Here is a 22,430-nt window from a genome sequence, read left to right as displayed (position 1 = left end):
CAGACCTTTGCTGGTAGGATAAAACCCGTTAACAGAGATAGAGAGAGTAACGCAGAGCCTAGGGACAGGGAGTCATTGCTGATTACCCACCCCGGTATGGGTAACTCCCTAAAGTAATGGGACTTTTCATTTTGTTCTGGAACCGTAGTCATCTGCAATGAAGGACACTTCACATAGGTTGCAGTTAGACTGTGAGGCCAGGTGGCAGGAGGTAGGTATATTCTTTTATTTTCCTGTCCTTTTTCTCTCTTGTTGGTCGGAATGTGGAGATGTTTGGAACACATGCAACCAACTTGGGCCAGGAGTTGACTCTTTGGGTTGGTATTGGCAGGATGTATGTACAGCTAAGCCTGCACGTGACTTACAGGAAGAGGGATGCTGATAGAGAAGGGCACTGATGATTCGGTCTGTATATTTCACCCTGTGTAATGGGGTCCCCTCCTTTCTCTCTTTTTGTATTGTATGTGATTCTGAAACTGATTGAGTCATGAAAATAATTTGTGGCGGTGATTCTAATGTATTACAAACGTTTCGTATTCCTTTCTAACTGGATTACACCCTGGATTAAAAAGTCTTCCTCGTGGTAGTTCTATGTAGTTTCAAACATGAATAAACTTTTTGCTTTCATGATTAAAAAAAAAAAAGAGAAGGGCACTGATGGACTTTTCCATCTGGAGAAGCTGCTTGGAGTGCCTGCACTGTTCTACGTGATGAGGACACAAGAGTCAACAAAACAGTCTGGCATGGTGGGGAGACAGCCTAATCCTTTGCTGTGGGGCTAGCAACCCATATGGGTGCCAGTTCGATTCTCGTGCTGTAGATCTAGCTCCCTGCTAACAGCCTAGGGCCCCCTGCACTCACATAGGAGGCCTGAAAAAATCTGTTGGTCCCTGTCTTCAGACCTGCTCAGCATTGGCTGTTGCAGCTATTTGGGAAGCGAACCAGCAGATGGAAGATCTCTCTGATTTTGAAGCAAAAATAAATCTTGATATTTTTTAAAAGGCCTATTTAGTACCTGGCGCAGTAGCCTAGTGGCTAATGTCCTCACCTTGCATGCGCTGGGACCCATATGGGTGCCGTTCTAATCCTGGCAGCCCCACTTCCCATCCAACTCCCTACTTGCGGCCTGGGAAAGCAGTCAAGGACGGCCCAAAGCCTTGGGACCCTGCATTGATGTGGGAGACCTGGAAGAGGCTCCTGGTTCTTGGTTTTGGATCGACACAGCTCTGGCTGTTGTGGCCGCTTGGTGAGTAGATCAACAAACAGCTGATCTTCTCTCTGTATGTATGACTTTCCAGTAAAAATCTAAAAAAATTAAAATGTGTATTTTTATTTGAAAGGCAGATTTAGAGAGGAGAGACAAAGAGCTTCCATGCACTGGTTCACTCCTGCAAATGGCTGCAGTGGCCAGAGCTGAGCCGATTTAAAGCCAGGAGCTTGCTCAGGGTCTCCCACACGGGTGCAGTGTCCCGAGGTTTTGGGCCGTCCTCGACTGCTTTCCCAGGTCACAAGCAGGATGCTGGATGGAAAGTGAAGCAGCCAGGACACAAAATGGCATCCATATAGGATACTGGAGATTGAAAGTAGAGGTGTAGAGGATTAGGCTGTTGAGTCATGACAACAGTCTCCAAAATAAATTTTTTTTTTAAGGCAGTATAAAGTCCCTTCTCTTAAGGAGCTTATATTTTAAAGGGGAAGTCAGGCAGTTAAAAAAAATACTGATATTAAATGTTATGTGACATGAAGAAAAACAAGGCTGGTGAGGGGACTGAGCATGCCCAATGAGTGGCAGCGCATTGCAGGAAGAAGGGAGTGGTGGTGGTTGGGAGCAATATCCGTGCACATGCTTGGGTAGCAGAACAGTCAGCCAGCAGGGCCTCTGGCTGCAGTGGGGTGCACTTGTAGTGGGGGGCAGCAGAGAGGGTAGCACAGCTGACAACGGGAAGTGCTGAGTGGTGGTTATGTGCATTTTCCTTGTGAGGATTCAACACGGGGTCCATTTGTCAGAACTTAAAGTTTATGAATTTAAACGTGTGTCCTTTTGTTACCCATCCCCACAAAGGAGAAACAGCCAAGATTCCTTTACATTATGTTATCCTTTATATTAATGAGGAGTCTGCTCAGAAGCGTGCTGTGGGCTTTTGCTAAACGTTGCTTCTCGTTGCACAGATGTCCTTTCAGTTTAGTGTCTGTCCTCTTTTGTTCAGGATGTGCAAGTGAATGTTTAGTTATGCAAAATTGGGGTCCTCTTGTCACAAAAGTGACTAAAACTAATGTGACACAGTGATCATGAAGTGTTTTTAAAATATAGGAATTGTGGAATCTGAATAACAGTAATTAATGAGATACAACTTGGCTGAATCTCAAGAACAGTATGTTGAATGCAAAAAAAAAAAAACAAACCCTGAAAAAAAAGCCACAGACTCAATTTTCCTGCTCCTGTATGTAACAACATTATGGGAAAGGAGAAAGGAGTAGTTCCCAGGGGTGAGGGGTGCTGCCAGGAATTGGTGCATGGCATGAAGAAGATCTCGTGGTGTTTGGGATAGTTTTGACTCCTGATATAGTAATGGTTGTGCAATTCTAGACATGTGATAAAATAGCAGAATCACAGACACACATCTCAACTTCCTGCTTTCTGTATCGTGCGATCATTGAAGGAATCAGGGTGGAAAGTATGGGAGACTGCTATGCAAAACTTTGTTTGTGGGCCCGGCGGCGTAGCCTAGCGGGTAAAGTCCTCTCCTTGAACGCGCCCGGGATCCCATATTTGCACCGGTTCTAATCCCGGCAGCTCCACTTCCCATCCAGCTCCCTGCTTGTGGCCTGGGAAAACAGTCGAGGATGGCCCAAAGCCATGGGACCCTGCACCTGTGTGGGAGACCCAGAAGGAAGTTCCTGGTTCTTGGCTTCGTTGCGCTCACTTGGAGAGTGAATCATTGGACGGAAGCTCTTCTTCTCTGTCTCTCCTCCTCTCTGTATATCTGACTTTGTAATAAAAACAAATAAGTCTTGGGCTCAGCAGCGTGGCCTAGTGGCTGAGGTCCTCGCCTTGATCCCATATGGCCGCTGGTTCTAATCCCGGCAGCTCCGCTTCCTCTCTCTCTCTCCTACTCTCAGTATATCTGACTTTGTAATAAAAATAAACTAAAAAAACAAACAAACAAACAAAAAAAACAAATAAGTCTTTTAAAAAAACTTTGTTTGCATTTGTAATTTCTTCAAAATAGGAAGTTTAAAGGAGTGTGGACTTATGCTTCCAGAAAGATAAAATAGATGTGCTTTTCCTTGTGCTTATGTCTAGTCACAGCTGAAAACTCTGACCACCCTCTCAGTGCACACAGGGCAAGGCTAATTCATCTCTGAAAGGGGAAGAGGGCAGGCAGATCTCTTCAAGGAACTCAGAACCTAAGACAGAATTCCCGAGGTGTTTCTTTACAAAGGGTCAAGGGCTAGAGGAAGGTGGGTGAGATCATTATTTTCACATTCTCTGTTTTTTCCTTCCTGTATCTAGGGGAAGGGCAGAGATAAAGGGGGAAGCCACACCAGGCTCGCAACCGTCTCCATACCCTGGGATGGGGGACAGCCACCCAGTGCCATCCCATGGTCCCTGATGTGGGGCATGCTTCGAGGATCCTGCTCAAATGGTTTGGATAATGCAACAGTTCTGAATTGCTGCCGATCTCACCACTCCAGTCACGATGAAATCTCTCCAGAATCCACTGGCTGACAGTCCACCTTAGAGTCACTGCCAATGCTTGACTGGGGTAGTTGATTGATTTGTTCTGTCCGCCATCTTCTGTTATGGTACCAGGTGTCCTCTGGAAGCTCCAGTGTACTGCCATATCCTCCATGTGCAACTGGATATGCTTTCCACTACTCCATCTAAGCCACTGAGGAGGCCCAACTCTGATACATGTACACCATGATCAAACTAAGGAACCTGCAATTCTCTTCATGGTTGGAGTTCTGAGTTCAGTGATGCCCCCTTCATGGGGCATGATCCAAGGGTCCTGCTCAAGTGGTTTTGAGAGTTCAACAGTTTTGAATTGCTGTCCATCTCACCATTCAAAGCATGGTGAAATATCTCCAGAATCCACTGCATGGTCACTTTTTTAAGATTCATTTATTTTTGGACCCGGCGCGATAGCGTCCTTGCACGCCCGGGATCCCACATGGGCGCCGGTTCTAATCCCAGATGCTCCACTTCTCATCTAGCTCCCTGCTTGTGGCCTGGGAAAGCAGTCTAGGACGGCCCAAAGCGTTGGGACCCTGCAATCACGTGGGAGATCTGGAGGAAGAGTTCCTGGTTCCTGGTTTTGGATCAGCACAGCTCCAGCCATTCTGGCCACTTGGGGAATGAATCATCGGATGGAAGATCTTCCTCTCTGTCTCTCCTCTTCTCTGTATATCTGATTTTGTAATAAAAATAAATAAATCTTTAAAAAGAATACCCACCAGCTACTAACTGCTTTTCTCCCAGCTGTGTAACACCTCGGTACAAGGCAACCTAGTTAGTTGGCTTTAGCTGTGGTAGTTATATGCTTTTAAACAATGTTTGTGGGCCCGGCGGCATGGCCTAGCGGCTAAAGTCCTCGCCTTGAACGCCCCGGGATCCCACATGGGTGCCGGTTCTAATCCCGGCAGCTCCACTTTCCATCCAGCTCCCTGCTTGTGGCCTGGGAAAGCAGTCGAGGACGGCCCAATGCATTGGGACACTGCACCCGCGTGGGAGACCCAGAAGAGGTTCCTGGTTCCCTGCATCGGATCGGCGCGCACCGGCCGTTGTGCTCCCTTGGGGAGTGAAAACATCGGATGGAAGATCTTCCTCTCTGTCTCTCCTCCTCTCTGTATATCTGACTTTGTAATGAAATAAATAAATCTTTAAAAAAAAAAAAGCAATTCCTATCAAAATTTCAGTAAGATCCTTTTCTTTCCCATCCACTGATTGACTCCCTAATGTCTCCAGCACCAGGGGCTGGCCCAGGTCAAGTCAGGAGCCTGGACTCTAACTGGAACTTTCATGTGGGTGGCAGGAGCCCAAGCTTGGGGACCATCTGTTGCCTCCAGGGTGCATTAACAGGCAGTTGAATGCATTGAAGCAGGATCCTGCTGAAGAAACCTAGGCACTGCTGATAAGGGACTTGCTGTCCCAGGCGGTGACTTCACTGGCCAAAGACCCGCCCCTCGCCTTAGGTCTGGAGTCAACATTTGCTTGATAGCTAACGGGCCAAGGCGAGGCACACTTGGCACGGCCAGGTGACCCGTCTCACTTCCTCAGCAGGAAGCCTCTGGCAGCTGATAGCGGTGCTGTTTCCAAGCCTCCTCCGCCAGTCTGTGAGACTGAACGTGCCTGAAGTGACTTTTTCCTACTCAGAATGGAATATACAATTAATGCTCAACCAAAAAAAAAGAAGGTTCAAGGGTAAATGAATACGATATGGATCTAGTCAGCGAGGAGATGAGCAATTATCTAACGAATTAAAACACAATCACCCGCGTTCCCACCCTCTCCCCCCACGATGCTTCAGCGTCCTTGGGGGTCGGGAACCTCATGCAGTTTTGAGGCGCAATCTCCTGGACCCCGCGGGCTGAGGGACAGATGGGAGGGCGGGGGCGAGCGGCCGGCGCCCGCCTCCGCGCCGCGCCGTCCCCGCCCCTTCGCCGGGCTACGCGGCGCTCGGGCGGGCGGCCGCGGCGTGGCGCGCGCGGGTGGGTGGGATCGCGGCGGAGCTCCGGGCGCCGGGGCAGGGGCGAGCGAGCGCTATGGCGGCTGCGGTGGCTGCCGCATCCGGTGCCCGGGCGGCGGCGAGCTGAGAGGAGGACCGCCTCTGTTCTTCAGGACCCAGGAGGCCACCGCTGCTCCCTGCCTTCCACGCGGGCCGCGGCCTCGGCATGGCCGGGATCATTAAGAAGCAGATCCTGAAGCACCTGTCCCGGTGAGAGCGCCAACACCGACCCCAGCAGTCCTGGAGTCCTTCCCGGTGCCCCTCTGTGACCTCCTCCTAGTCTTCAGGACCTTTCCGAGCCGGGGCTCCCGGGGCGGCTGCGCCCCAACTGGAGCCTGGACTGTTTCCTCCGGCGTCTGCTGGTGCCGACCGTTGCCACCCCTCCTATCTTCCTTTGCTATGCGCTGTCGGGATCCAGGGTGCCCCTAGTTTCCCCTCCCTACCCTCACTGCTCTCCCCTCTTCTCGGGACCCCTCCCATTCCTGAAGGTTCTCTCCTGGCCTGCTGTCCCCTCCTCGGTTTCCACAGCCAGTGCAGGTTACCCGACCCACTCCTGGTTATGCCTTGGTGGTCCCCTTCCTATCCGCCCCTGCTGGGTTCCCTCTGCTTGCTCTGCCTGGACTTGGCCGTCCTTCTGCCTCCCTCTCCTCTCCCCCCGGCCCAGCCCTCCTCCTGACCCGCCCCACCAGCCAGTCCACTGCTTCCTCTCTCTCAGACCCTTTATCCACCCCCGTGCTGATTCTGTATGACCCTGCCACCCAGTCCTTCAGAACCCGCTTCCTTCTGGCATTTCCAGCGCTGACACTGAGTTTTCTCCTTCCCTGAAGCTTGCAGCTCTTTCTGCTCTTGTGTTTGACCCTGTTGCATCACGGTTGAAAAAAAGCTGTGAGCCCTGCCTGCACCCTGGGGCCCGTCTTCTGAACTGCCTTCCTACCCCCTCCCCCCTTTGCTTCTGTTGTCAGTGCACAAACCATTTGGAGAAAGGTCAGAAGGGCTGGGATAAAGTTTCCGCAGCCTCCCGCTAAAGAATAGTTGTTGGTTTTTTGACACTCTGTGAAAACCACCCACAAGGTCTGCTTCTGCTTTGCAGCAATGTTGCATCGCTCTAGCGCAGGGGTAAGACAGTTTTCAGCCAGTAGCTGGATAGCTCCTGCAGGTTGTGGGAACTGGTGACTGCAAAAATTGGGGGCAAGTTGCTTTTCCCCACCATTTGCTTTCCACTCTTGGTCCCCTACTGGGGTTGGTGGCTAACACCGTCACCAGCCCTTGTATGTCTCAGGTGGAGAATAATACACGTCTTGGCTTCTCGGTGCTTGGTGGTGTTCAGGAGGTAGGGTGCTAAATTGCCCATCAACGAGGGACACCTAGGCTTTCAGAGGATGTACCCTTTGGCTGGGGTGAGTGGTGTGTGAGACACTGTGGCTGCCTTTGCTTCCTCTTTGTCCTCGATGACCCTCTGTTTTATTTCCTGCGGTTCACTTGGATCTTGGGCTTCACTTAGTAGTTCGATTCAGATACATCTTTTGGATATTCAACACTTTATAAAGGAGAATGCATGGGAGGCAGGAGCTGGAGTTGCCTGCGGATCCTGTACTGCAACCAATGACAGTCTTTCTTCAGGGAGTGTTTCTCCAAGAGTTCTGAGTCTGGCTGTTTGCTAAAGAGTTAGGAGTGGGACTAAAGATGGCTGATCGGCACAGGGGATGAAGAATTTATTTATTATTTATTTGAAAGGCAGAATGACACACAGAGAGAGTCCATCTGCTGGTTGACTCCCCCACATGGCTGCAGGAGCCAGGTGTGGGCTGGGCAGAAGCCAGGAGGTAGGAACTCTATCCTGGTTTCCCACGTGGGTAGCAGGGACTGAAGTCCTTGAGCCATGATCCTACTCCCAGGATGATCAGCAGGAAGGTGGATTGGAAGCAGAAGAGCCAGAATCAAGGCTGGTCCTCCTGACGTGATGTAGGTGTCAACATGTGGTAGCTGCTTCAGATGTTGTACCACGACCTTGTCCCCATATGTGAGTTAACCTGTTGGAAGCACCTAGCACATGCCTGGTGAATAAAGCACCAGTAAAGCACAAACTGTGGTTATTTTAGGGGCTGTATCTTGTGTGATAATTCAATATAGCCATAGACATCTTCAGAAAAATTTGAATCGACAGAGACATTGAAAATATTTATTTATTTATTTGAAAGGCAGAGTGACACAGAGAAATAGAGAGGAGAGAGAGTAAGAGAGGGATCTTCCTTTTGCTGGTTTACTCCCCAATTTGCAGCAGTGATCAGAGCTGGGCTGGTACAAAGTTAGGAGCTTCTTTTGGGTTGCCCACATGGGTTTAGGGGCCTAACAGAGGGCTGTCCTCTGCTGCTTTTCCAGGTGTGTTGGCAGAGAGGTGGGTTGGAAGTGGAGCAGGCAGGACTTGAACCATGTGGGATGCTCGTGTCACGGGTGCTCTACCAGCTACCCCACAGCGCTGGTCCCAAGATAATTTTTATTTAAGTTTTATGTGTGTGGGGAGAGGTATGAACCCCTAAAATGCAGAGCTCTCAAGGTTTTCTGAAACTAGATAAATAAGCTCTGATTTGGTTCAACTCAGTTTGTGGTGAAGAACCTAAAATCTAGAGAGGATAAATGACTTGCCCAAGTCACATGGGCAGGTGAGGCAGCGGGAGAGAACCCAATTTTGTCACTCTGGTACTTTCCCCTTTAGTATACACATATCACGTGTTTCCTTTATGAACATAGTAGTTTTTTTTTTAAAGAGAAATTGTTACAGTATGTGCTGATACATTCAGTGAGTTCTTGGGGGATAAAATATATCTTTAAAATGAAATGAGAGTAAGTATAGTAGACATTGAGGGAGATACATTTTTCTCAACTGTGGGCAAAGTGACTGAGAAGGATAAGGAAGAAGAGATAACCGCAATTTCACAGCTCCAGGAAGAGGTGTCAGGCAGTGAGTCTGACAGGGGAGGCCAGACACCAGAGGCCTTTGTGTGTGTTGAAGTTGAAAAAGCTGCTTCATGATGTGTGTCATTTGTGTCTCTGTGTTGTCTTCATCACACACACACACACCAAGCTAGCCTGTTTGGACAGGAACTGTGGCTTTGTGGCTTGTTAAACCTGGTTGGGAAGGAAGGCATATGGAGTTACCTTGCTAAACAACTATTGGAGTGTTGGATAATGACTTGTTGTTGATGATGACTGTGCCGTTTGACCTGAGGAGAATGCCCTAGAAGAGACAGGATATCCCAGTGACTCCCTTGTCTAATTTTAGGCACAAAATTTTAGATAATAAAGTGTCTCATTGGAATGGCGTCTTCCTTATTCGTATTTTAGTAAACAAGATTTGGTGGGTCTGGGATTTAGGATATTTGTCTTGAGGTCTACTCTAGGCCAGACACTGACTGGGGCCCTCTGGGTACAGCAGGGAAGAAATGTAAATTTTTTTTTTTTAAAAGATTTTTTTACTTTTTATTGGAAACTCAGATATACAGAGAGAAAGAGAAACAGGAAGATCTTCCTATGATTCACTCTCCAAGTGGCCACAGGGACCGGAACTGAGCCCATCCGAAGCCAGGAACCAGGCGCTTCTTCTGGGTCTCCCACACAGGTGCAGGGTCTCCTGGTTTTGGGTCATCTTTGACTGCTTTCCCAGGCCACAAGCAGGGAGCTGGATGGGAAGTGGGGCCGTGGGGATTAGAACCGCATGCAAGGTGAGGATTTTAGCCCCTAGGCTACCGCACTGGGCCTATAAATGTCTTCTAAAGGCTTTAAGCCAAAGCTTGGATGACTGCTGCTCAGTACAAGCAGCTTTATTGCACAGCACTCATTTAAACAAATGAAGGAAGAGACCTTTACTGGGAAACACAAAGTCATCATTGATTTACAGATGATCAAAATTGATCTTTCTCTACATTGGATTATTCTTGTTTGAGCTCACCTTAGTTCATGACCCTGCGTTGTATAAGCAGGAAGCAATGTGATTGATTGTGAAATAAATCGAAACATCACAGCTCATGTAAGAGCTTGGGCTCTGCACACCGTGAGCCGGAGTCCCCTTTCAGCTCCTCCACGGAGGAGCAGGGCAGCCTCAAGGTTTTTATTGTTTAAAGATAAGACTAAGGAAGACTGATACCATGTAGCACATTTTCTGTAAGACTAGTGATAATGTATTTATTTTCATACTTGATGTATAAATAGGTATTTCATAAGGAATAACTACGTAGCATGTAGTAGGCATACTACCAGAACACATAAGACAGAGCGACAGATGCCTTAATAAGTTTTTAATATACTTATTTCACTCTTTTTGTTGCTGTTGTTGTTAAATATTTATTTATTTCACTTGAAAGAGTTACAGAGAAAGAGAGAGATTTGCCTTCCACTGGTTAACTCCCCAGTTGGTCACAAGTGCTAGAGCTGGACCAGTCCAGAGCTAGGAGCCAAGAGCTTCTTCCAGCTCACCCACATGGGTTCATGGACCGAGGACTTCAGCCGTCCTCTGCTACCTTCTCAGGCCATAAGCAGGGAGCTGGATCAGAAGTAGAGCAACACTAATGCCCATATTGGATGCTGGGGCCAAAGGTGGAAGCTTAACCTACTACATGGCTCCAGCTTCTGATTTAAAAACTTTAAAAAAGATTATTTATTTGAAAGACAAAAGAGAAAGCGAAAGGAAGTTATCTTCCATCTGCTGGTCCACTTCTCAAATAGTTAAAGTAATTGGGACTAGGCCAGACCAAAGCCAGGAACTTGGAATCTCCCAATGTGAGGTACAGAGAGAAAGATATCTTCCATCTACTGTTCACTCCTCAAATTGTCGTAATGACCCAGGCCGGGCCAGGCTGAAGCAAAGAGCCTGGACTACATCCAGGTCTCACACACAAAAGGCGTGGGCCGGAACACTTGGATCATATATCCTGCTGCTTTCCCAGCCATATTACCAGGGTCATAAATTAGAACTGGAACAGCTAGGGCTTGAACTGGCATTTATGGGATGGGTGTTGCAGGTAGCAGTTTAACTCACTGTGTCACAATGCTGGTCTCTACTCCATTTTATGTTGTTTTATTATGTGACTACCTCGGTTAATATATCTTGCTGTTTATAGACATTTGAATAGTTTCCCAGTTCAGGTTTATTATAGTGCTTCTGGAATTGGAATATTCTAGTAAATTGAACAAATGCTTATGTCTCTGTTGGGAATACACACACACACACACACATATACACACACATAGACTTTCTGGATTGTAGGATGTCCATATGCTTAGGTTTAATAGACACTTGTTTTCCAAAGTGGCTGTTCCAATTTATACCCCTACCAGAAGGGTGTGAGGATTAGGTTTGTACTATATCCTTGCCAATACTTGATATATTTTTTTAAAGATTTATTTATTTTATTACAAAGTCAGATATACAGAGAGGAGGAGAGACAGAGAGGAAGATCTTCCGTCCGATGATTCACTCCCCAAGTGAGCCGCAACGGGTCGATGCGCGCCAATCCGAAGCCGGGAACCAGGAACCTCTTCCAGGTCTCCCACACGGGTGCAGAGTCCCAAGGCTTTGGGCTGCCTTAGACTGCTTTCCCAGGCCACAAGCAGGGAGCTGGATGGGAAGTGGAGCTGCCGGGATTAGAACAGGCGCCCATATGGGATCCCGGGGCTTTCAAGGTGAGGACTTTAGCTGCTAGGCCACGCCGCCGGGCCCAACACTTGATATTTTTTATCTTTTTTCATTTTATTTATTCTTATGGATTTTTTAAAAGGTTGATTTATTTACTTTTATTTTTAAGAGATGTATTTATTTTAATTAGAAAGACAGATTAGATTTAGGGTGAGAAGGTGAGACAGAAAGATCCTCCATCAGTTGTTTCACTCCCAAAATGACAGAAAGAGCCTCCATCCATTGTTTCACTCCCAAAATGACTGCAAATGGCTGAAGCTGAGCCAATCAGAAGCTGTGAATTTATGGGTCTCCCACATGGGTACAGGGTCCAAAGGCTTTGGGTCATCCTCTACTGCTTCCCCAGGCCATAAGCAGGGAGCTGGATGGGAAGTGGAGCAGCTGGGACACAAACCAGCATCTGTATGGGATCCTAGGGTTTGCATGGTGAGGATTTAACCATTGAGCCATTATAACAGGCCCATTAAAAGGCCTTTTATCTTTATGTAGTGAGAATGAATACTTACTCTTTGTGGTGACCACAGGTGTGAAGGAGTATTTTCCAGTGTTATAAGCAATCAGATCAAACAAGTGTCTATAGTAAATGCGGCAACTAAAGTGTAATGTTGACTCATATTAGTAATTTAGATAAAGGATGAATAGTTTGTACCTACTTTTCAGAAAAAGAAGGGCTAGATATTGTGAATATTTATTGAGCTAATATATCTGTTTTATTTGCCTCTATCAGTAATCTTTTTATGTGATATGCTGCCTGTTTAGTATACTGGTTATGTGTAGCTTGGATGCCAGCCTGTCATTTAAAACATTATGGAGAACATTGATGGTGAGATTTTCTTTTTTTTTGCTTATTACTTGAAAGGCAAAATGACAAAAGATAGAGAACTTTTTTTTTTTTTTTAAGATTTATTCATTTTATTACAGCCAGATACACAGAGAGGAGGAGAGACAGAGAGGAAGATCTTCCATCCGATGATTCACTCCCCAAGTGAGCCGCAACGGGCCGGTGCGTGCCAATCGGATGCCGGGAACCTGAAACCTCTTCCGGGTCTCCCACGCGGGTGCAGTGTCCCAATGCATTAGGCCGTCCTCAACTGCTTTCCCAGGCCACAAGCAGGGAGCTGGATGGGAAGTGGAGCTGCCGGGATTAGAACCGGCGCCCATATGGGATCCCGGGGAGCTTTCAAGGCGAGGACTTTAGCCGCTAGGCCACGCCGCCGGGCCCGATAGAGAACTTTTTAAAATATTTTTATTTTGAATTTTGAATTATGTGGTACAATTTCATATAGGCTGGGATTCCTCCGCAGACTCCCACCCCCCAACAGATTTTTCTCATTTTACTACAATGGTGTGGTCCTTCATAAGGAATCTTAAGTCTATCAGTCTCTTATTTAAGTGTACCCCAACATTGTTGGTACAGACAATGTCAGACAGTTCCAGTATCCCATTGTCTACACATGTCCAACAGTTTCATTGGGAATCCATCTTTCATCAGAAAGCAGGAATGCATGTTCCATTATACTGCCATATCTGTATATGATAGACCCCAGAACTGCATCACTAAACATTTCCATAAGTAGGAAGCCATGAAACAAGGTCAACAACTGGTCTGAGTTAGAACAGCCACAAGAACAACAACATCAACAACAAATTACAGCAACATGAAAAATGCAGCACTTAGTAGCCAACACATGAGTGACAAAAAGGAAACACAGAAGTCTCCTGGGAAAAATGATGCCACTGTGTAATCCCAGAGCAAGTGATGAATTGAAGAGCCAGTGATGAAATTATTTGGAATAAACAAAACTGAAAAAATATCAAAACACATGGGATACAGCCAAAAAATGAAACAAACAAAAAATAGCATGGATCAGATTATTGAAGTTACACTTTCCATGTTGTTTTCCTTATGTAAGAGAGAACATATGGTATTTGTTCTTTTGTAATTGACTCATTTCACTGAGCATAATGGTTTCTAGTTGGGACCACCTGGTTGTAAATAGTATAATTTCATTTTTCTGAATAGCTGAATAATATTCCATGGAGTAGATGTGCCGCAGTTTCTTTAACTACTCTTCTTTGGACACACATCTGGTTTGTTTCCATGTCTTTGCTATTGTAGATCGTGCTGCTGTAAATATAGATTACAGATCCCCTTCTCATGTGCAGATTTCACTTCTATTTGTGTATATTCCTAGGAGAGGGATAGTTGGATCATATAGCAGGTTTATTTGCAATTTTCCAAGCACTCTGCATACTGATTTCCACAGTGGTTGTACTAGCCTACACTCCCACCAGCAGTGAAGGAGGGTGCCTTTCTCCCCACATCCATGCCAGCAGGTGTTGTTAGTTGAGTTCTGAATGTAGGCCAGTCTCACTGGAGTTAGGAGGTACCTCAAGGTGGTTTTCATTTGTATCTCTCTGATGGCTAGGGAGCCTGAGCATCTTTTCATATGTCTGTCAGCCATTTGAATCTGTTCTTTTGAAACATGTCTGTCCATTTCCTTTGCCCATTGTGTCACAGAGTTTTTTGTTTTTTTTTTCTGTCCCTGGGTTTCTGAAGCTCTTTGTAAATCCTGGATATTAGTCCCCTATCACTTGTGTAGTGTGCAAAAATTTTCTTCCATTCTATTGGTTGCTAAGATAGAGAACTCTTATCTCCTGGTTCGCTCCCCATATGTGAGTGACTGGCTGGAGATCTGGGTCAGGCCAGAGCCAGCAGCCAGGAACTCTGTCTGAGTGTCAGGGGCCCAAGAATTTGGGCCGTCTATTGCTGCTTTCCTAGGTATATTAGCAGAAAGCTGGATCAGAAGTGGTGCAGTCAGAACTCAAACCAGTACTCCAATATGGTATGCTGGCATTGCAATGGGCAACTTAACCTACTGCACCACAACAAAAGCCCCAATGATAAGGTATTGTACAAGTGTTTAAGTCTGACTTAATGGAAATAGTGTTTTGAAAAATTTATTTCTGAGTTTGAAATTTATAGTATATTATCTAGTAGAAACAGTAATATAGCACCATATAATGAATTATTTCCTCAGATGGTCCATGAAAGCTGCAATGTATTAGTTACACATATTAGGAATGTAATATGATTATAAGCGAATCAGATGAAATTTTCTTGTTATTTTTTAAAAGATTTTAAATTTTTATTTGAAAGGCAGGTCAGATTTACACAGAGAAGGAGAAACAGAGAGAAAGATCTTCCATCTGCCAGCCAGTTCATTCCCCAGATGGCCACAATGGTTGGAGCTGAGCTAATCTGAAGCCAGGATCCAAGGAGCCTCTTCTGAATCTCCCACGTGGGTGCAGGGTCCCAAGGCTTTGGCCCATCCTCGAATGCTTTCCCAGGCCACAGGCAGGGAGCTGAATGGGAAATGGAACTGCTGGGAGATGAACTGGCACCCAGATGGATCCTGGTGCTTGCAAGGTGAGCATGTAGCCATTGAGGATTTAGCCATTGTGCCATTATGCCAGGCCCATTGTTACTTATTTTAGTTATGTGAAAGGGAGACATTAAGAGACCCTTTCATTCTTTTTTTTTTATAAATCTTTTTTTTTTAAAGATTTATTTATTTTATTACAGCCAGATATACACAAAGGAGGAGAGACAGAGAGGAAGATCTTCCATCCGATGATTCACTCCCCAAGTGAGCCGCAATGGGCCGATGCGCGCCGATCCGAAGCCGGGAACCAGGAACCTCTTCCAGGTCTCCCACACGGGTGCAGTGTCCCAATGCATTGGGCCATGCTTGACTGCTTTCCCAGGCCACAAGCAGGGAGTTGGATGGGAAGTGGAGCTGCCGGGATTAGAACAGGCGCCCATATGGGATCCCGGGGCGTTCAAGGCAAGGACTTTAGCCGCTAGGCCACGCCGCCGGGCCCAAGAGACCCTTTCATTCTATGGTTCACTTTCTAAATGCCCACCTGACCCAGGTGAAACCAAGAGCCTGGAACTCATTCAGATGACATTTTTGTTTTATTATTTTTTAGGGTTGATTTATTTTTACTTGAAAGGCAGATTTTGCAGAGAGAGAAGCAGAGACAGAGAGAGGCCTTCCATCTGCTGGTTCACTCCCCAAATGGCTGCAGTAGCCAGAGCTGAGCTGATCTGAAGCTATGAATCAGGAGTGTCTTTCAGGTCACCCATTGTAGATACAGAATCCCAAAGGCTTGGGACATCCTCAGTTGCTTTCTCAAGCCATTAACAGAGAGCTGGGTTGGAAGTGGAGCAGCCGGGATTCGAGCTGGTACCCATAGGGATGGTGGTGCCACAGGGTAGAGGATTAGTGTGATCTGCACTTTACTGGTATCTCAAATGAAAATTTTGAGTGTTGGTTGTTAGGGGGCTATTTGAAAGAATATGGATAAGTTAATGAGAAAAACAAAAAATTATTTTCTTTAATTTTTTTTTAATGTTAAGAATGTATTTGAGGGGCAGATACACAAGCAGACACTGAGAAGACAGAGTGGAGACACCTCCCATCCATCTGATTCACATCTCAGATGTCCACAACTACCAGGGCTGGGCTAGGCTTAGAGCTGGGAGCCAGAGTCAGGACTTGCACTCAGGCAGTCTGACAATCCAAGTCTTTCATCGGGATGGCGGGCACACAGTTGCTTGGGCTATCACGGCTGCTTCTTGAGATCTGTAGTGGCAGGAAGCTGGGGTCAGGGGTTGGATGTCTCCGCTAGGTACTGTGATGTGGGATGTGGGTGTTGTAACTTCTAGGTTGAATGACCACTCCCAGGATTATTTTCCTTTGTATTCCTTGTTCTGTATCCAGAGCGAGTCCCTGAGAAATGACTCAGATTTTACAGAGAGAAGCAGAGAAAGAGAGAGGTCTTCCATTTGCTGGTTCGGAATCTGGAGTGAATCCTTTATTGCCTGTGGCCGAGAGAACAGGCTCATACCTCCAAAGTTCAGTCTACCTTGAACAAAGGCAAACAATGGGCTTTTTTTTTAAGATTTATTTTATTTTTATTGCAAAGTAAGATATATATATAGAGAGAGAGGAGGAGAGACAGAGAGGAAGATCTTCTGGCCGATGATTCACTCCCCAAGTGACCTCAATGGCCACTGCCGAGCCGATCTGAAGCCAGGAGGCCGAATCCTCTTCTGGGTCTTCTGCTGGAGTCCAGCTCCAGCTGAGTTCGGAACTCGAGAAGGGTGCGTGGATGAGGCGTAGAGAAAATAGATGGACCACTAGGATTCCATGATCATAATGGACAATGCAGGAAAGCTGTCTGTTTTATTTATACAGAAACAGTCAAACTCTGGCTCAGACTGTTTATGTCATGGTCAAGTGGGTGTTTCTTGTCGGCAACGCCCTCGTCGCCCTCGTTGCCCTCGTTGCCCTGGTCGCCCTGTACCCCGAGCCAAGCGGAGGGACTAGGGTTACAAAAAAACAACACATAAGACAACACAAGACAACATGCAGTGGGTCACTCTTGTAAACAGAATGCCATTTATTTGGGGTCAGCCTGCATCTTTTATAGTCTGCCTAGTCCCTCCCAGTATTATCCAATGCTCAAGAACTCCTAAGCTCCCCTGGGGGATCTTAACAAAGGGGAAGCAGGGAAGAGGAACTTGCAGTCAAGTCAGGGGCTAAAATGCATTAGGCCAAGATTGCCCATCCTGTTACCCTTTAGAAACAAGCTAAGCTGTGGAGTTAACCCTTGGAAGACCAGGGCCTACAGTTTCTAAGGATAATTCTGCCATTTTTTTCACCTAAAAACTCTAGAAGTTCCTGCTACAATTCTTATTCTACAACTTAATCTTGTATCACAAAGATCAAGGAAAGAATGAAACCCTAAATATAGGTCCCTTGATTAGCATAAGGTCAATGGCGACAGCCAAAACAGTATGAATAATAGAAGGCCTCTTTGCAAGACATTATTATTGACATTATTGACATTAACCTCCAAGCTCACATTAAGTAAAAGGCCAACTCCACAGTAGCAAACAATGCCTGAATGGATTAGAATTCTTCCGCAGGGTGTCCATGCCAAGGAAGGTGGAGCTGCATTTAGGTGGTTGTAGAGACATCCACTGGGCCCTGCCATACAGCAGGAAGTTCCTTGCGGCCCTGCTTGCAATGGAACATTACTCTTCACACCTTCCTGTCCCCCACATCCACTGAATGGAGCCCAACAGTCTCCTACACGGTGCAGGGTCCCAATGCTTTGGGCTGTCCTCGACTGCTTTCCCAGGCCACAAGCAGGGAGCTGGTTGGGAAGTGGAGCTGCTGGAATTAGAACCTGTGCCAATATGGGATCCTGGCACGTTCAAGGTGAGGACTGCTAGGCCACGGTGCCGGGCCGAAACCAACGGGTTTTTAAGGCTGGAAACTGTAGTTGCACATGGGAAGGAACCAACGGGAACAAGGGACGGGGGTGGGGGGTGTCACGTCAAAGAGCAGGGAGTAACAGCTGGCCATTACTGTCTTCACAAGCTGATTCGCAGGAGCTGATGGAGCTCTGCTCATTTGCGGCTGCAGTTACCATCTTCACAGGCTGATTGGCAGGTGCTGACTGCCTTGCACTATCAAGCAGGATCTTGTAAATCAACTTCCCCAACGTCAGGCTGAGGTTGAGGAAGGTCCCCTAGACCCCTCTCACAAAGGGAACCGGGGAGTTTACAAGGAGTAGCAAATGGCATCTAAAGGCATTATGGAGTTACTTAAGCTAACTGTAACTTCACTTGGAGTGAAATCTTTTTAACACTTTTATTTCTTTATTTGAGAAGCAGAGACAGTTGGAGAGTGGGGGCAGAGAAAGATCCATAGGCAGAGAAAGATCCCATATTCTGGTTAGTTTCCCAAATATTCACAATAGCCAGGGTTCAGGAATGTCAGAATCCAGGAAGGCATTCATAGCTCCTATTGGGGTGGTGTGACATGGATCCAGCTACTGAAGCCATTGCCTGTCATCTCCCAGGGTGTGCATTAGCAGGAAGCTAGAATTGGAAGCAGAGCTGACCTTGAATCCAGGCACTCTGATGTGGTGTATGGTCATCTTATAGTTAAACTGCTGGGTCAGCTGCCCACCCAGGTCTGTGCATCCTTGATTTTTAACAGTGGCTGTTTTGTGATTGAAGAGTATGACCAGCATTACATGATTGGAGTGAGGGTAGGGAGACTGATTCCTGGAACAGGCAGAATACTCTCACACAAAGAGGCATTATCTTTTGTCTGTTTTGACTTTTCATTTCTGTTAGATGTTTACCTAGGTAAATTGCCTACTTAGATTCAGTAAGCCTGGTATGTAACTGTTTTACATAAAAAACACAGATATTGAAACAGTTTAGACTGTCTGGAGTGTTTCAGGATTACAACTATCTTGAGGGAAGATTATTTTTGAAATTTACCATTTTGTCACCATTTTGAAAAATGCTGCCGCGGCCATTGGTACAAAGGCCTGTATGGGTCAGTGTGTATTTGTAGTTGTCCTCCTCCTGGTGATTCCACACATGGGTGCAAGCATCTGACCACTCTGTCTTCTAGTGCAGTAGTATCGGAGCCTTTGCATGTTAAGATACAAATGAGTAGCAAGCAGGCCTTTGGCCTCGTGGTCAAGCTGCTGGGTACAATGCCAGTGACCCATACTAGAATGCCTAGCTTGGACTTCTGGCTCCAGTTCCTGGTTCCAGCTTCCTGCTAGTGGACACCATGAAACATGGTGGGGCAGTGAGATGACCTGACCGTGTGGAAGATCTGGGTTGGGTTGCTGGTTCTTGGCTTTGGTGCCCTGGCTATGGGGGAGTGATTCAGAAGATGAGAGCTCTCTGTCTCTACCTCTCTTTTTTTTTTTTTTTTTAAGATTTTATTATTATTGGAAAGCCGGATATACAGAGAGGAGGAGAGACAGAGAGGAAGATCTTCCGTCCGATGTTTCACTCCCCAAGTGAGCCACAACGGGCTAATGCGCGCCGATCCGAAGCCAGGAACCAGGAACCTCTTCCAGGTCTCCCACGCGGGTGCAGGGTCCCAAAGCATTGGGCCGTCCTCAACTGCTTTCCTAGGCCACAGGCAGGGAGTTGGATGGGAAGTGGAGCTGCCGGGATTAGAACTGGCGCCCAGATGGGATCCCGGGGCTTTCAAGGCGAGGACTTTAGCCGCTAGGCCATGGTGCCGGGCCCTCTACCTCTCAAATAAACAAAAATGTAAAAAAAAAGAAAGAAAGAAAGAAAGAAATAGAATAGGTGATTTATTACAAATTATGTCCTTGTTCTTATGTGGCAATTTGAACATTATATTTGACTTTTATTAAAATTATGTGTAAGTATATTTACTATAGTAAAAAGAGTATTATAAAATTATTGTTTGAAAAAGGAATTGAGGGAATGGTGCTGAGTCTTAGTGGTTTAAGCTGCTCCCTATAACGCGGGTGCTCCATCTAAGAGTGCCAGTGCTTGTCCCAGCTTCTCTGCTTCTGATCCTGCTCCTTGCTAACATCCTAGGAAAGCAGCAGATGGCCCCAATGCTTGGGCACCTGCCACCCACATGGGAGACCCGGATGGTGTGGGGATGGGGCAAGGGTCTGGGCAGGAATGTGTGCTTTGCATGTCATGTGAATGTTGAGAAGTTTAATGTGCAGTAATCCAGCTAAAGAGACTAAGTGCTCCTCACATGACTGCCTCTGGGCATCTGGTCCGTTTTTTCGTCTTCCCTCTCTCCACCCTCCCTTCTTTCATTTTTCTTAAGACATCATCTTTTAAAGATTTGTTTATTTATGTTGGAAAGGCAAATTTACAGAGAGAAGGAGAGGCAGAGAGTGAGATCTGTCTGGTGGTTCACTCTGTAAAAGGCTACAAAGGCTGGAGCTGAGCCGATTTGTAGCCAGGAGCCTCTTCCAGGTCTCCCATGTGAGTGCAGGGTCTCAAGGACTTGGACCATCCTCTGCTGCTTTCCCAGATCATTAGTAGGTAGCTGGATCATAAGTGGAACAGCCGGCACACGAACTGGAGCCCATATGGGATGCCGGCACTTCCAGGCAGAGGATTAACTTGTTGAGCCATTGTGCTGGCCCTAAGAAATGGGTTTTTAACTTGAGTGAGAATAGGGGCCACAGTTCAGGGAACCACTTCATTTGAGATAATGTCATACTAGAGGTCAGTGTGAAGTCGAAGACCTGGCAGTGTGTTGTGGCGTGTGTGTGCAGAGCCTCTGCCGAACCCCTCTGCATGCCTTCCTTCCAGGTGGAGTTGGCTGCGGCTCCTCAGTCCTCTCTTCAGCCTCTCGGAGAAGGGCTTGGTGAGGGAAGGTGGGGCACACAGCTGTAGCTGGTGTCCCAACCATTCTCAAAAGCTTCAGACAGGGAACCCAGGAAGCCTGCCCCTCTCTCAGCTGCACCCAGACCCCAAGAAACCTTTGAAGACTCTTTTTGAGACTATTTGCTCCTAATTTTTTTTTAAGATTTATTTATTTTTATTGAAGAGCAGACTTATATGGAGAAGGAGAGACAGAGAGAAAGGATCTTCCATCTGCTGGTTTGCCACAGTGGTTGGAGCTGAGTCGATCTAAAGCCAGGAGCCAGGAGCTTCTTCTGAGTCTCCCACCTGGGTGCAGGGTCCCAAAGCTTTGGACTATCCTCTACTGCTTTCCCAGGACACAGAGAGCTGCATGGGTAGTGGAGCAGCTGCGACACAAACTGGTGTCCATATGGGATCCCGGTGCATGCAAGGCGAGCCACTCAGCTATGGTGCTGGACCCCGCTCTTGAATTTTTTAACAAGCTTTTAAAGTCCCTCCCCACCCCTACTTTTTATGACAAGAACAAGAACTCAGTAACAAATGAGGCAAGGCATTACCTAGTTGAGGGGACTGCCTTCCTGAAGACCTGTAACAGATACTACCCAGCACAATTTTGAGAAGTATCCGTGGGACTTGAAGATGAGGAGGTTCAGACAAGAGAACAGTGTTGGCAGGCAGAGGGAGCTGCAGGAACAATGAATAGTAGTGAGTGAAGGAGGCACGCTCTGTGTATATGTGTGTGTGTGTATAAAATTATCAATATTTATTTGAAAAAGACACACATGCGTAGAGAGACACACAGAGAGTGAGTTTCTTCCCTGTGCTAGTTCACCCCCTCAAAGGCCTACAACAGTCAGGACTAGGCCGGCTTGAAGCCAGGAGCCGAGAAATCCATCTGGATCTGCCAGCGAGGTTTCAGGGGCCTAAGAACGTGAGCCATCATCTGTTGCTGCACACTGGGTGCATTCGCAGGAGGCTGGAATCAGAAGCAGACCTGGGATTTGAACTTGGGCATCTCAAGTGCCATCTTAACTGCTGCTTGCAAACACCTCCCCCAAAGGGCGTGTTTGAGAAACTGCATGTGGTTTTGTATCATAGGCAGGGGTGAGGAACCAGTTTTTCCACTGAGGACCATTTGGATATTTGTGGAGCACACAAAAGGATCGACTGAAAAATGACCCTGCAGTAGATTCTTGAGACCCACCTGCAGTTGTCTTGGCAGGGTCAGGTCAGGTGATTTTGGAGGTCTTAAATGGGCGCCAGGCTGGATGGTCCCTACTTCTGCACCAGAAAGTAGGGTTTGTGGATGGAACACAGCTGGAAGTGACATTGGAAAGATAGCGGCTGTATCAGACAGATCTTTTGTGCTGTGTCAAGGCACTGGGATCGCACAGTGTGTGTGTGCTTTCTTCTTTCACTTGCCTTTGACCTGGGGCTGAGGTAACTAGAGCGCCTGTAAAGCTCTCAGGCAATGTTGACTTTGGGAGATTGTATGGTATAGTTAGAGTTGCAAGGATGTGAGCCAGACTGCTGGATTTTGAGTCCTGGGCTCTGTCAGCTACTAGCTCCATGACTTTGGGCAAGTTATTTAAGCTTTCTGCGCCCTGGTTTCCTCTTTTATAAAATATGAATAGTAGTGTTATTCCATATCATAGATTATTGAGAAATTTATCAAAACTGTGTAGGTATTAGTGTTCTAGCTCAGCGCCTTGAGCCATTGCCTATGACACTGGCATCCTGTTCTGGAGTGAGTCCCAGC

At 46.8% G+C, this 22,430-nt stretch overlaps 1 protein-coding gene across 2 annotated transcripts in view; it reads left to right on the top strand.

Annotated features, from left to right (window-relative positions):
* The first annotated feature begins 5,667 nt into the window (after window positions 1-5,667).
* Window positions 5,668-22,430, top strand: part of BLTP3A (bridge-like lipid transfer protein family member 3A) — a 73,070-nt gene continuing 56,307 nt past the window's right edge. Inside the window, exon 1 of one of the 2 annotated variants that reach the window (XM_058664256.1) lies at window positions 5,668-5,939. In XM_058664256.1, the coding sequence (XP_058520239.1) occupies window positions 5,896-5,939 (44 nt within the window). In that variant the 5' untranslated portion in view covers window positions 5,668-5,895. The remainder of the gene's footprint in view (window positions 5,940-22,430) is intronic. The other variant, XM_058664253.1, reaches the window with a different exon arrangement.

The sequence above is a fragment of the Ochotona princeps genome, chromosome 1, assembly GCF_030435755.1.
Source record: "Ochotona princeps isolate mOchPri1 chromosome 1, mOchPri1.hap1, whole genome shotgun sequence".
NCBI classification, from domain to species: Eukaryota; Metazoa; Chordata; class Mammalia; order Lagomorpha; family Ochotonidae; genus Ochotona; species Ochotona princeps.
This window is presented reverse-complemented; position numbering and strand designations above follow the sequence as displayed.